Consider the following 12,079-nt stretch of genomic DNA (forward strand, 5'->3'; position numbering starts at 1 on the left):
TTTAGAAGTAAATATTAAGAATATTTTTTAAAATTTCCTTCTGGTTTTTTTTCATTCTGGAGAACAATGAAAACTGTTCATAAAATAATGAATTGAAGAACATTGTTTAGGGAGAGATATCTCATTTATTGCCACAAATGATGCAAAGGACAGCAAAGCAAATTGGAGAACTTAGAAATGGGGAAAAAAAATAGATCAGGAGAATAAATAGAGGCCTTTAAGCTATTAGGAATAAGCATATATCATTCACTGCTGCAGATATTCTGTTCATAAGTATAAATTATCAGCATCCAATATGGGCTAATAATGAGCTTCAATGCAACTCAGTTTACCAGCTCTGTGCATAATGATTAATCTGGTGGAAAGGATGTGTAGCAAGTCAGAAGGAAAAGTGTTTGTTTGTATTTTTTTCTTTTTTCTTTTCTTTTCTTTTTTTTTTTTTTTTAATGTGGTCATCATGGATCATAAACAAACCTGCAGTGGCCGTGACAGGGACAAGTACTTGGTTCCTTGAGCACTTACTGAATGGACATAGTTCCCCAGGGATATTACTGCCCAATGAAGAAAAGCAGTGGCAGCTGTGGCAGGGCACAATATAGATCAAAATTGTTCACCAGGAAATACATGGTCTCCAGTATCATTAGTTCCTCTCTGTAATCTCACTCTTGGATTTCATGATGCCCCTGGTTCTCCTGTCCAGACCCAGCCTGTCCAGCTCTCCCTGTGTCTCTGCACTAGCAGGCTGGGATGGAGGTGCATCCTCCTAAGAGCACTGTATGGGAATATATATAATTATTTCAGAAATAACATGGAACTCAATGTGATTTAGTCATACTTTGACACACCTCTGTCTGCCAAGAAAAATGCAGGCACTCCCTTATAGAACTGTTGCTAAGAGCACTTCTTCAGGCTCTAGGAGTGAGAAGGTGCTTTATTGTATGGTTAACTGCAGGAGTTAACAGCAGGGTTTCAATCTGGGACCTGCCAAGAAATAAAGCATGTAATTACAGGCTGTGCTTCTGCCTAGGAGATGTCACACCATGTAGAATTAGTCTGGGACATTATTCTGTAAATTTAAGACATTTTGAAAGGTGATTTTACTGACATAAATAAAGAAGAGAAAGTTCTGGCCAGCACCAAGAAGAAACATCTTTTGTTTGTTTTATTTAAATTTAAATGATTTTCTAAGAAAGCAGAGACTTTACGTTTAAAAAAAAAAAAATCCATTTTCAATCTGAAACGTTAATGGAAATTTTTTTCCCCATGACCGAGCAGAAGAATCATGAAACATATTTGTTCTGTGCTTTCCCCCTCCTGTGACAGCACTAACACCCCTGTAGCTTTTGTGAGCCCTTTGGAACATTTACTGTCCATGAGTTACCCCTCCTAGTAAGAGACAGCTGAATTTTGCAGGCACAGCTGTCTGACGTCTCAATGACAATAGCAACCTACAATTTTCAACATATCTCAAATAGTCAGAAGAAGCAGACATTGAGAAATAACTTTGTAGCTTTTTCACTATTCTGCTTTAGTTTTCACTTCTGTATTTGACTGTCTCATCGTAATATCAACGTTAAACTTAGAGCTGAAACAGAAAGATGCAATACACTGGTGATAACAAATGGTATCTTTTCATTGCTCCTATTATCGAGCTAAAGCATAAATATAGTTTATCTGTATGTCTGTGGTGCATATACCACAAAAAAACCACGTAGCACAATGACCCAGGATTATAGGATCCAGAGGAAGAGGATTCAGATGCTTTGAATTTCTGTGTTGCTTTACAAATCAAGACATGGAATATATGTTTTCCACTTCTTTAAGAAAGAAAAGCTGTTCCATAAACTGTTATAAACAGATATCCAACCAGGGCCTTCTAATATATGTTAGAAGGGACACGTGCTTTTTCTTTCTAAGCAAATAATTTGACCGTGGCTTTACATGTGAGCCTGTAACACTGCCATCTATCAGCTGCTACCCAGTCCTGCAGAAGGAAATGAGCCTGTTTTTTTAGCACAGGACAAACAAATCCACAATGTATTAAAATGCACTCACTCAGCCACACTCCTTTCCTCGGGAGTACTTCAATTATCTTTTTTTTTTTTTTCTCTGAGGAAATTTCCCACCTGTCTAAGAATTTCTCACCGTCTTCACTTTTTCAGTTTAAAAACCCCTACTATTTACAGAAGTAAGAAGCCCCAGACTTTGCCAGGTCCTCCAATATGCAGTTTCAGGAGGTTGTAGCGTGTTTGCAGAAGCAGTCAGCTGCCTGTTACACAGGAACTGTTTGCTTTTATTAGTTATTCACAATCAGCAGTCATAATGCTCGTAGGTAACATAATTACCACAGAATGACTGCAACAACGGACTGTGGCTTCATCACTGCACAGTAACAACCAGAAGCAGATCTCTCAGGAATATGTTATTTCTAGAAGGTGTAGGAAAACATCCTCCCTAGAAGGTGCCACTTCATCTTAAATACCTGGAAACCTGTTGCCAAAGACTACAGTGATCCCCACTGTTTAGCCTTCACCTTTCTTGTTTAGGAAGGGGAGCTGTTTGCAGATCCCTGACAATCTTTCACACCTGTCTAAGTATGTAGGATGTGGGCACTATTTACTTATCTCAGAAAAAACTACAGCTCAGATGTGCTTTTCAAGAGTCTCACCTGAGGAAACAGCTAAATTGAAACCGTAGTTCACTTTCAGTCTCGTTTCCCAGAGAGGCCTGGGTTAATTAATAGCCAACTTTCCAATACCCATTTCCTCCTTTGTTGCCTTTTCCATATAAACCATGTATATTTGTTCAGCCACTGCTGTTGCAAGATCACCCCCACCCTGCTCAAGTCCAAAGGTTTACCAGTTTTGTTTAGCTTATAAATATAAGAATGAGTAAGATAAGACAGGTTTTGTAAACAAATTATTGCGTTCTATTTTAGTGATACTGCATCGACTTAAAATTTAGTGTTGTTGGGTCAAAATTTAGAATATATTGCAGTTTGAAGTCTTTGAAATTCTCCTCTAGCATTACTATTTGGAATGGTAGTTTATGCTTAAATTAATAATTTAGAAAGTAAGTAAGAGATACAAGGTTGATGGACAACCTCTATGTGTTATGTACATTTATGTCTATCCACGTTTTCATTTTTGCTAACAGAAATTATAAATAACACACTTTACTGGAGAATTTTCAAGATCAGATATCTTACTTCTCAGAGGGCTGTCTGAAGGGTTTTGAGGCATCAGGAGGGCTGACTCACCATTGTGCTCCACAGTGCTTAGTTTAATTGTTTACCGTTTTTATTCCACTACAACCTGAAGAACAAAACCCCCCCGCGGTTCAGAGCTGATGGCATTTGCACTCTCTTTAGTGATATTATTCAGCACACATGCTACAAAGAAAGAAGGAACTGAGACCTTAGGCTTTCCTTAACATTTCCTGATGTTGATGCTGTCAGTGGCCAAGGCTTTGGAAGACACAAGGAACACTTTACTGCTTTTTTGACTTAGATACAACCGATGACAAGAAGGGGCCAGCTGCTCATAGTTTAGTCTGGCTTCTCCTTCTCACTCATATACTAATGGACCTGCACTAGTAGGAAACACTGTTGTTTTAAACACATTAGAATGGCTCTGCCTTTCAGGAATAGGAAAAATGCCTTCCCAACTCAGTACATCTGTAAACTATTGTTTAAGGCAAAGTATGAGGATTAGTAACAGTTACTACAAGGTGGCCCAAGGAACTAGAGGGCCCATGACACCAGTAGTGGCCCAAAGGTGAGCTGCAAAACCAGACCTAGTGTTTACATGAAACATTTAATTATAAGAATGCATGATATTTTGAAAAACTGAAGGGAAAATAAACTGTGGTGCAAAATGTTAGAGAACTAATAATTTATTGTTATTCTAGAATCTTTTAATTGTTCCCCAGAAGATTACAGGTTTTAGTAAACAAAAAGTCTAGTAACCTGGGGATTTCTCTTCTTTGCATGTGCCCAGCCTCCCCCAGAATTTGACAAGCTTTTGGCATCCACAGTATCTTTGCAAGCTTTCGACAGGTCTCCTACCAGCTTAATTTCATTTTTCCTATTCCATGTATGAGAAGAAAGAGTAAATGAATTTGCTTTCTCCAATTCAGGACATCGTAAATCTGCTTTGTCCCTGCTAATTTGCCTCTTTTTCTGACTGGTGAATACTAGACTACTCAACTGTTCCAGGCAGAGTCACTCCAAGCTTTTAAGCATCCTTCTCTGTACCTTTTCAAACACTAAAATAGTACTTTTTGAAATTAGGAAAACATCCTGATTTTTTTTCCTGTAATGTTTATGGGATCCATGCCTGAATTTTTCTGCAGGTGAAAAAAAAAATCCATATATTATGCTAAAATAGAATTATTTCTTACTTTGCAATTGTTTTTTTACATACTTATTTTTTCCTCCCTCATAAGTGCTTTGACAATTTTGAACCTCCTGGTAACAAACAGTTAACAGCATGTTGTAGCAAGACAAGAAACCCTCAGGGAGCTAGGCTGTACATCCTAAAAGCAGATAAAATTGTCCAACCCTACAGGCAACAGACCTTTTTCAACTATTTATAGAACAGGAGGAAGAGAAGGGAAAGAAGAAAAGGAATTAGTAAATGACTTTAAAAAGCACAGGTACTTAGAATTCATAGTTGATGTGCTGATTTAGGAAGTCAGGAGGTATGACATAGAAAAAAAGGTAAGAAACATTAATACTGTTACACAGACAAAGACTATTTTTTTCTGCTTTAGTCACCTTCCCGTGTTTTGGGTTTTTTCTTTTCCCACCCCACCATTTCAAAGGCATATCCTTAGAATGACACATCAATTTTCTGTCTGCTTGAGGTTTAGAAATAGCTGAGTTGTTATAAATAGATCACAATCTGCAAGAGACAAAGAGAATGCAAATACTGTAAAAGCCTGGCTGAAAAAATTTAGATGTGGATTGAGATTTCGGCTGTCTCCTGGAGTAGAAGCACTGAGTTTTAAATGCTCTATTAACCACAGCCCGTGCTCTGTGTGCAGCAGTGGGGAACAGCCAGGTGGAGTCAGGCAGCACTGCTGGTCACGGTGCCAAGCAGAGAACGACGGCCAGCCCCGTCCCCGGGAGCTCACAGTTCCATGACGTGGGAAGGAGGCACCTGGCTGTTCCTTACTGCGCAGCTAAAACACAAGAGGCAGTTACCCTTTTATACACTGCAGAGCCACTGAGTCAGAAGGTAGAACTTTGACACCATCATTTTTCAGGCAGTACTCGTGCACTCTGAATTGGTAGCGTTCGTGGAGTTTGCTCCCTTTTTCCACTTTGCCTCCCAAACATCTTAATTTTAGTGAGGTGTTGTAGCATATGGTTGAAACACTGTCTTTGTCCAACAAGACAGTGAAAAAATAAAAACTGGGAAACAGTTGAATATCCCTTGTTTTCTGAGTACTTCCCTTGTGAGGTCATTTAGATCCTGCTGACGCTTCCAAACAGACTTTGGAAGAATAAGGAGTTGCCCTGCACTGAAACCTGATACTTGGGAGTGGTACTATTCCTACAGCCATATACATACAGCTGAAGTCCATTTTTTTATCTTCGACTGTATAATCCTGTTAGAAAGCCTGAGAAAGATGCTTTGGTGACTGTGAGTAAAATAAGACATTAAATGGAAGGGACAAACTTTCTCTAAGATTTTTTTTCTGTTTTGAAGAGAAACTGCTCCCTGAAACCAGGCTGGGTTTCACAGTAGCTATATCATGGCAACAGACTTGACGTAAGCTATACATTCCAATTCTATGCCAAACAACACAATGTCACACCACTAATGCAGGGCCTGGTCTTGCCCAAGTCTGTCTCTGTCATTGGTTCTAACAGAAGTTTAGGCCAATACACGCTGCAGAATCAGGTTCTTCAAACTTAAATTAGCATTCTCTTGAAAACTAAACATATGTTGGTTTTTTTTTTTCACTGTCAATAATTTTGTTTCCAGGTTTGGAAAAGAAACATTGCTGGGGAGGAATCCAATGAATTTATTAATGAGCTCAGTAAGTATGGAACTATTAATATCCTCTGAGATTTTGTTTGTCTTATTTTTATCTTCTACTTCAGACTCTGAAGTAAACAGCTGTTCTGAAGCTTTCCACTGAGAATACTACAGTATGCTGTCTTAAATACATTGTGATTATTTGGATATTGTAGGAAACAAGTAAATAGCTGTGTACAATATTTCTGAAACAATTTGTACCATTACATGAAGTCTTTATCTCATGTTACACTGATAGCCAAAAAGAAAACAAAAACATTTAAAACATTTCTTGTATGTTATTAATGATTTTTCTTTCCAGCCAGAAATCTGAATACAAAAATGGAAAAAAACCAAAAAACTTTATTTTCTAATACTATCAGAGAATATTTAATCTGCTATTACCATTCCATGGCATGACTGGCAATATAGTTTACCTGTCTTTAACATATTTTCAATAGTTGAGTGCTTCTATTTGTCTAAAAAGCATCTATTTATTTCCCGATCCCTTTGATCAGAGATACTGCTTTGAGTCTCAGTGGAACTGACGTCTATGGCACTTAAGTACTGAGGTCCTTTGTTCTTTACACAGAGGAATATCATCTCAAGAGTTTGAGAAGGGCATCAATAAGTTGCTCATTGTTTTTATACTTTGAGGAGAGGGAACTGTTTGAAATTCACCTTGAAAATAAATTCAAGTACCACTATCACGTGGATGTCCTCTCATTAACCAAGACATTAAAAAAGGTTAACCCATCAGTTATGCTGGAGGTCATGGGATGAAATATAGAATAAAAAGATCAGTATGCTTTCGGGGGAAAGAGGTCAGATGGCTAACACTGACTCCCTTCTGTATGAAAAGTGACATTTACTGCTTTTATTTATAATGAGACAAACTCAGCTCTACAGTGAGTTAGATGTGAGGCCTCCAAAGTCAGCATCTGTCTGAATGTCAGCCTTGGTCTGAATTTGGTGCCTGGTGTCCCTCAGTACAAAAGATTTTTTCAATGCTTGTGTCACATGAGTAGTTTTCATCAAAAATCACATTTACATGTACTAAACAAAAATGCCTGTCTTAGTCTTGGTCTAGGTTCAGAAAGCTACACTGTAGAAGACCTGCATTTAATCAGAATCTGATTAAAACAAACAAACAAACAAACAAAACCCCAGTTCATAAAACCCCATGTTTTTAGACATATAAATGGTGAGAATCCTTGTATTAAATGAGAGGAGTACGTAGTGCTGTGTAAAATCAGAAATTATTTTCTGCAATAGTTTTTCAACCTGTAGAATACCCGAACCACAATTAAAATTTGTTTTGGCCAGGGAATATTTTGCTGTGCAGTGGCATTATATTTCCTTTAGAAGCTATTCTCAGAAATTTAATTTAGTCAAAAAGCTCAAATTCCCGTTGACCTGAAGCAATTAGGAAAGCAGGGATATCTGACCCTATAATGTGGATGTAAAGGACAATGATAGTAAAGAATTTCTCGCTTGAATGCTGGTATTCGCTCCACCCCGTGCTCTCAGATGGGATAGAAGGAGGTTCCTAGGGATCAGAGAGAACTGGTCAGTTTGCTGTCCCTTGGTCATATACCTGCAGTTATTAAACATGTTAGACATGACAGTTACTAAGTACACTCAGAACACAGCGTAGAAGACAAATGTTTGTGTTACTAAAGCCACAGAGAGCAAGGACCTGTTGTGCAGGACGTGCCTGGCAGAGGAGGTGGGGGTATATGTCATATTTTTAAGTAGTCTGCCTGCCCTGGTCATTTGCATTTTTGTTTTAACACTTTTAGTGTTTATTTAGAAGAAGATGTATGTGCATGGGGGAGCTATTTGTTCAAGTTTCAGCTGGATCTTTTCTGGGGACCCCACTATAAGAGAGGGTCTAAGTGGATCCTTCTCAAAGCTCTGGCTGGTTAAGATTCCCTCCCTTTAACTTCATCAGTGCCAGCCACTGCTGTTCACACTACATTTTAAGAATTTAATATTTGTGAGACTGTCACTGCACATCAAATTCAATACTTGCCAGTGGATTCAAAGGTTCTTGAGCTGAAGAAAGGCTTACTACTGTATAAGCAGATACCACACAAACACAAATCTAAATTTAAGGGGAAAAAAAAGAGGGAAAAGGTCTATCCAGTAGGAGGAAGTTCGTATATACACACACAATAAACACAGTCACAGTATACATGCTTTCTGTACTGTTTTGTGCATTGCTTTTCCCTTCTCTTTGCTAATGAATGTAATGCTTCCAAAAGTATTTGATTAAAAATTAGAGGAAGGGAGTCCTCTGCTTTCCTGCCAAACCAGACAGGTCACTACAATGGTTGTCTCACTGGCTGTGAATATTTTGTCCTTGGTTACCATTAACATTGCTGCAGCTGTGTATGATTTGCTGATTCACTGGGTGACTGTTCCTCAGTTCCTCTGTTGGGATTTTTCTCTTACTGGTGACATAGTTGCATTTAGTCTTTGAAACAGTAGGAAAAAGTCACATTTTTCCTCCTACTGACTTAGAGTCTTCCCAGATGTACAAACTGTTGTGTTATGAAGAACTTCCTCAAGAGGAAGAAATAAATGTCATAGTTGCCTTAATGTAGTGCCTCTCCTGGCAAAGGACTGTTTTCATGTTATGCAAAATATATTAAAGGTCTGATGGAAATGAAAGCTTTTCTGTTTTCTTTATTGTAGTCTGGGGCAAGTCCTAGCAGCATAAATCTCACCTTCAGCTTATCTTTCTAATCTGACTGATGTAAATTTTTTTTTTTTTTGTTTTGGCTCAGAGTTAAAAGCTGCTAAAGGACAACAGAATATTTTGGGTCAACCAGAAATTCTTGATTTCAAAGTACAGCTCCAGCTCATGAAAGAAACCTGTAAGTTTTTCTATACGTTACAATTTAAGCTCCTAGAAACGATTTCCACAAGACAGGGCTCACATACTTTACCTTTGTCACTACTGCAAAATAGCAGAAGCACAAGATGCCCATATCATTCATATAACCTACCAGATGCTTTTTACATGAAAGTTGTCTGTCTTATGCTATATTTGCTTTATTTCTCCTCTAACCTAAGGAACAAGCCATGGAGTCAGCTGATACCACTGAGTCCTTTTCAAGCCAAATCTAATATGTGCAGTCCCAGCAATTATTTGTATATAATTTTGTTTATTTTGCTTTTAAAAGGTAACTACTTTGCTTTAATTTTTCAGTTTACTTGGTGCTTTCTTTTGATATTAAATTTGGTTATTTGGTTTTTAAGCTATAAAGCATTTGTAACTATTTTTGCCAAGCATCCTCACCATGATATATGGTAAAGTCATATGGGGAACATGAATAGAAATCTTTATAAAGTAACATATGCATTGAAGCAAAACCCCCAGGAACACACAGGCATGGATAAGTTTAATCCAGTGTGGCTTTGCAGTACAGAGTTGATTATATGGCATGTGTATGTATGATTTATATTTATTTTTTAAAGTATTATTTCTGAATATTCTAATATGCAGTGGTCAGGTACATGTTTATTAATGTCACTCTATTAGCTAAGAGGAAAAGATTGTTGTTTGGTATGTCACATTTATATATCACATTTTACTGTGATTCAGAGCCTGAACCAGAGGTCTTTGAAAAAGAGATATTTCAATTAATTTAAATGGATTTTACACCTGACTCAGCTTTTCATTTTGTTTTATACTAGCAACTATTTTAATAGAAAATTTTATACTTCCAGTAATTTTCAACTACATTTCCTTTCCTCTGAACACTGCTTTGCCTAGAAATATGTGTGATAAAAATACATTAGGACAATTTGTGTGCAGAGCAGCAGTTTCTCCATTTTTGTTAACCCTCATTTTCATAGCTGAAAGAACTCTCTGAGCAAGTGTAAAAATGTGTAACAGGGTGTAACACAGATCTTTACACACAGCCTCACTGAAAGATATAACCATGCAGAACCCTACATGTTCAGTTTTGCTCAGGCTAGAGGAGCTTGTTCTGTGGTCAGGCTTTTCACAACACTCCCCAAACTGCTGGATTGGGCTTTTAAACTCAGTAAGAAAACACTTAAATATATATATTAAAAATTACATTTTTATACAATATATTTAGTACTTATAAAATATTATGTAGGGTTCTATATCATATAAATAGGATTTATATATATATATATATATGTCTAAAGAAAACATTGTAAATCACTCTATTAGTCATATTCTGTACTCTGGTCCTCAGCTGTAACTTCTTGTTCACATACCTGGTTATGCAACTGCCTGCAAAGAAATGTTACATATTTTGTTTTAATTCCTCTATTGAGAGAGCATTCAAAATTATTAATTTATTTTTTTTAATGTCTCTGGCTCCTCCAAAGCCCAGTAGAAGGAAAGGGAATGATCAGGATGCAAGTCCTAAGAAACACAGCTCCAAGAAAAGGAAAAACACAGCTGCAGAAGATGGTCACATTCTTAATGTGTGGTGGGCAATGTTGAGTTATCAGAGGTTAGGGAAAGACTGCTTTTATGGCTCCAGTAAATGTAGTCTGTGACTACAAAGATCAGCTTTCCCTTTTCAGTTCGCAAACAATGACTGGAAATTATTTGAAATACATGTTCTCCCTAAAAGCATTTGTAGTAATTTGCCAAAAAAGTCTCTACTAAGATTAAATAATTTCAGTTGGAGCAGAGATCTGATTTATTACAGTAACATTTTGTAATAACCCCTCCACTACAGGAGCTGATGGTTGTCTGTCTCTGCATTCTGCAAGATTACAGGAGGCCTGTGCTCCTGGTCTCAGATGTGGCTTCTCTTTGTGCTTAATTAGCCACAAGGGAGATTCTCAAAGATGAAGAGTTCTGAAAATCCTTCCAGAGACAGATGATAAACAAGCCTTCTCCTGCCCCAGGTCATCTCCCCTAGGAAATTCAGCTTTGGTCTCCTGCCTCCTTCACGAGAAGCCTTTACTGTAGAGGTAGGCAAGATTTTAATGGGGCAGTGTCCTCGATGGCAGGTGTATCCATGTACAGAGACTGTGCCCCATCAGTATGTCAGCATGGCAGGGGAACAACCTGGAGAGAGCATTGCCTTCCATGGAGTCTGGAAGCCCTTCCACTTCAGTGAGGACTCCAATTAAATGGGCTGAACGCCCATGGTTCCCCCTGTTCCTGTCTGTCTGCCTCAATCATGCAAACTTGTAGTTTTATCTCAATTTCTGCCCTTGGGCAAAATAATGCAATTTTTTTTCCTTGAGGAAACGGGGATCCTCCCTCAGAAAAGGGAGGTATGAATAAGAAGATGCAAGTAGTAATGTGTTTGTTCTGTGGTATCCCAGTGAACAATGTCTGCAGTCAGGTCAGTGTCCCGGGCAGAAGCTGCCTGTGCTGTGCAGCCGAGAGGGATGGCCAGTGGAGTTTACTTGCTTTATTGACCTGCTTGGACTAGGGCCCAGCGTGCACTCTTGTGTAAAGAACACCAGCACTTGAGCTTAATCCTCAGAGAGCTTCAGTACCTCCTGTTCAGCTCAGGGCTGATAAACACCCTAAATCTCAGGATGGCCTTTCACTTTCTGACCGTTCCCTTTCTTCAGCTCATCACCGCTGACCTTTTGATATTTCAGCACGGCTCAGCTGTTGCTCAAGAGTCACTCTGCCTTTTTCTGCCTCAACAATAACGGGGAGCCGGGGGAAGTTTATGCTGTTGTGGTTATAAACATTTACGTAATTTTATTTGACTGTTAAGTCTAGAAACAGTGCCACCGAAGAGGTGATGCCAGTGGGGTGATGCCAGTGGCTGCGAAAGGCACTACAGGTAATTAATTCGTTACGTTGTAATACGCCCAACGTAAGGGAACTTGCGAGGAGCAGGAAGCGCTGCGAATGTCATTGGGCCGTCCGGGGCCCGCAGACGCTCCGCAGACACTGTTTTAAAACCCGACGGGTCCCAGCGCAGGCACAGCCCCTCGACGAGGCAGCGGCTGAGCAGGGGGCTCCCCCCGGTCGGGCCGGGCCGGGCCCGAGCCCCGCGGAGGCGGTGCCGGCGGGGGGCGGCTCCGCC

General features: G+C 39.0%; 2 protein-coding genes across 3 annotated transcripts in view; one reads left to right on the forward strand and one right to left on the reverse strand.

Moving 5' to 3' along the window:
• Nucleotides 1-2,395, reverse strand: part of HIBCH (3-hydroxyisobutyryl-CoA hydrolase) — a 50,649-nt gene extending 48,254 nt beyond the window's left edge. Inside the window, exon 1 of the mRNA XM_027637214.1 lies at nt 2,346-2,395. Within this exon, the coding sequence (XP_027493015.1) occupies nt 2,346-2,380 (35 nt within the window). The 5' untranslated portion in view covers nt 2,381-2,395. The remainder of the gene's footprint in view (nt 1-2,345) is intronic.
• A 3,598-nt stretch (nt 2,396-5,993) lies between these two features.
• Nucleotides 5,994-12,079, forward strand: part of MFSD6 (major facilitator superfamily domain containing 6) — a 34,272-nt gene continuing 28,186 nt past the window's right edge. Inside the window, exons 1-4 of one of the 2 annotated variants that reach the window (XM_027637211.1) lie at nt 5,994-6,048; nt 8,819-8,908; nt 10,401-10,997; nt 11,765-11,833. The gene's annotated coding sequence lies outside the window, so the exon portion shown is untranslated. Of the gene's footprint in view, nt 6,049-8,818; nt 8,909-10,400; nt 10,998-11,246; nt 11,834-12,079 lie in introns of those variants that run through there. The other variant, XM_027637207.1, reaches the window with a different exon arrangement.

This window comes from Corapipo altera, unplaced genomic scaffold (assembly GCF_003945725.1).
Source record: "Corapipo altera isolate COAL_440 unplaced genomic scaffold, ASM394572v1 45, whole genome shotgun sequence".
Taxonomy (NCBI): domain Eukaryota; kingdom Metazoa; phylum Chordata; class Aves; order Passeriformes; family Pipridae; genus Corapipo; species Corapipo altera.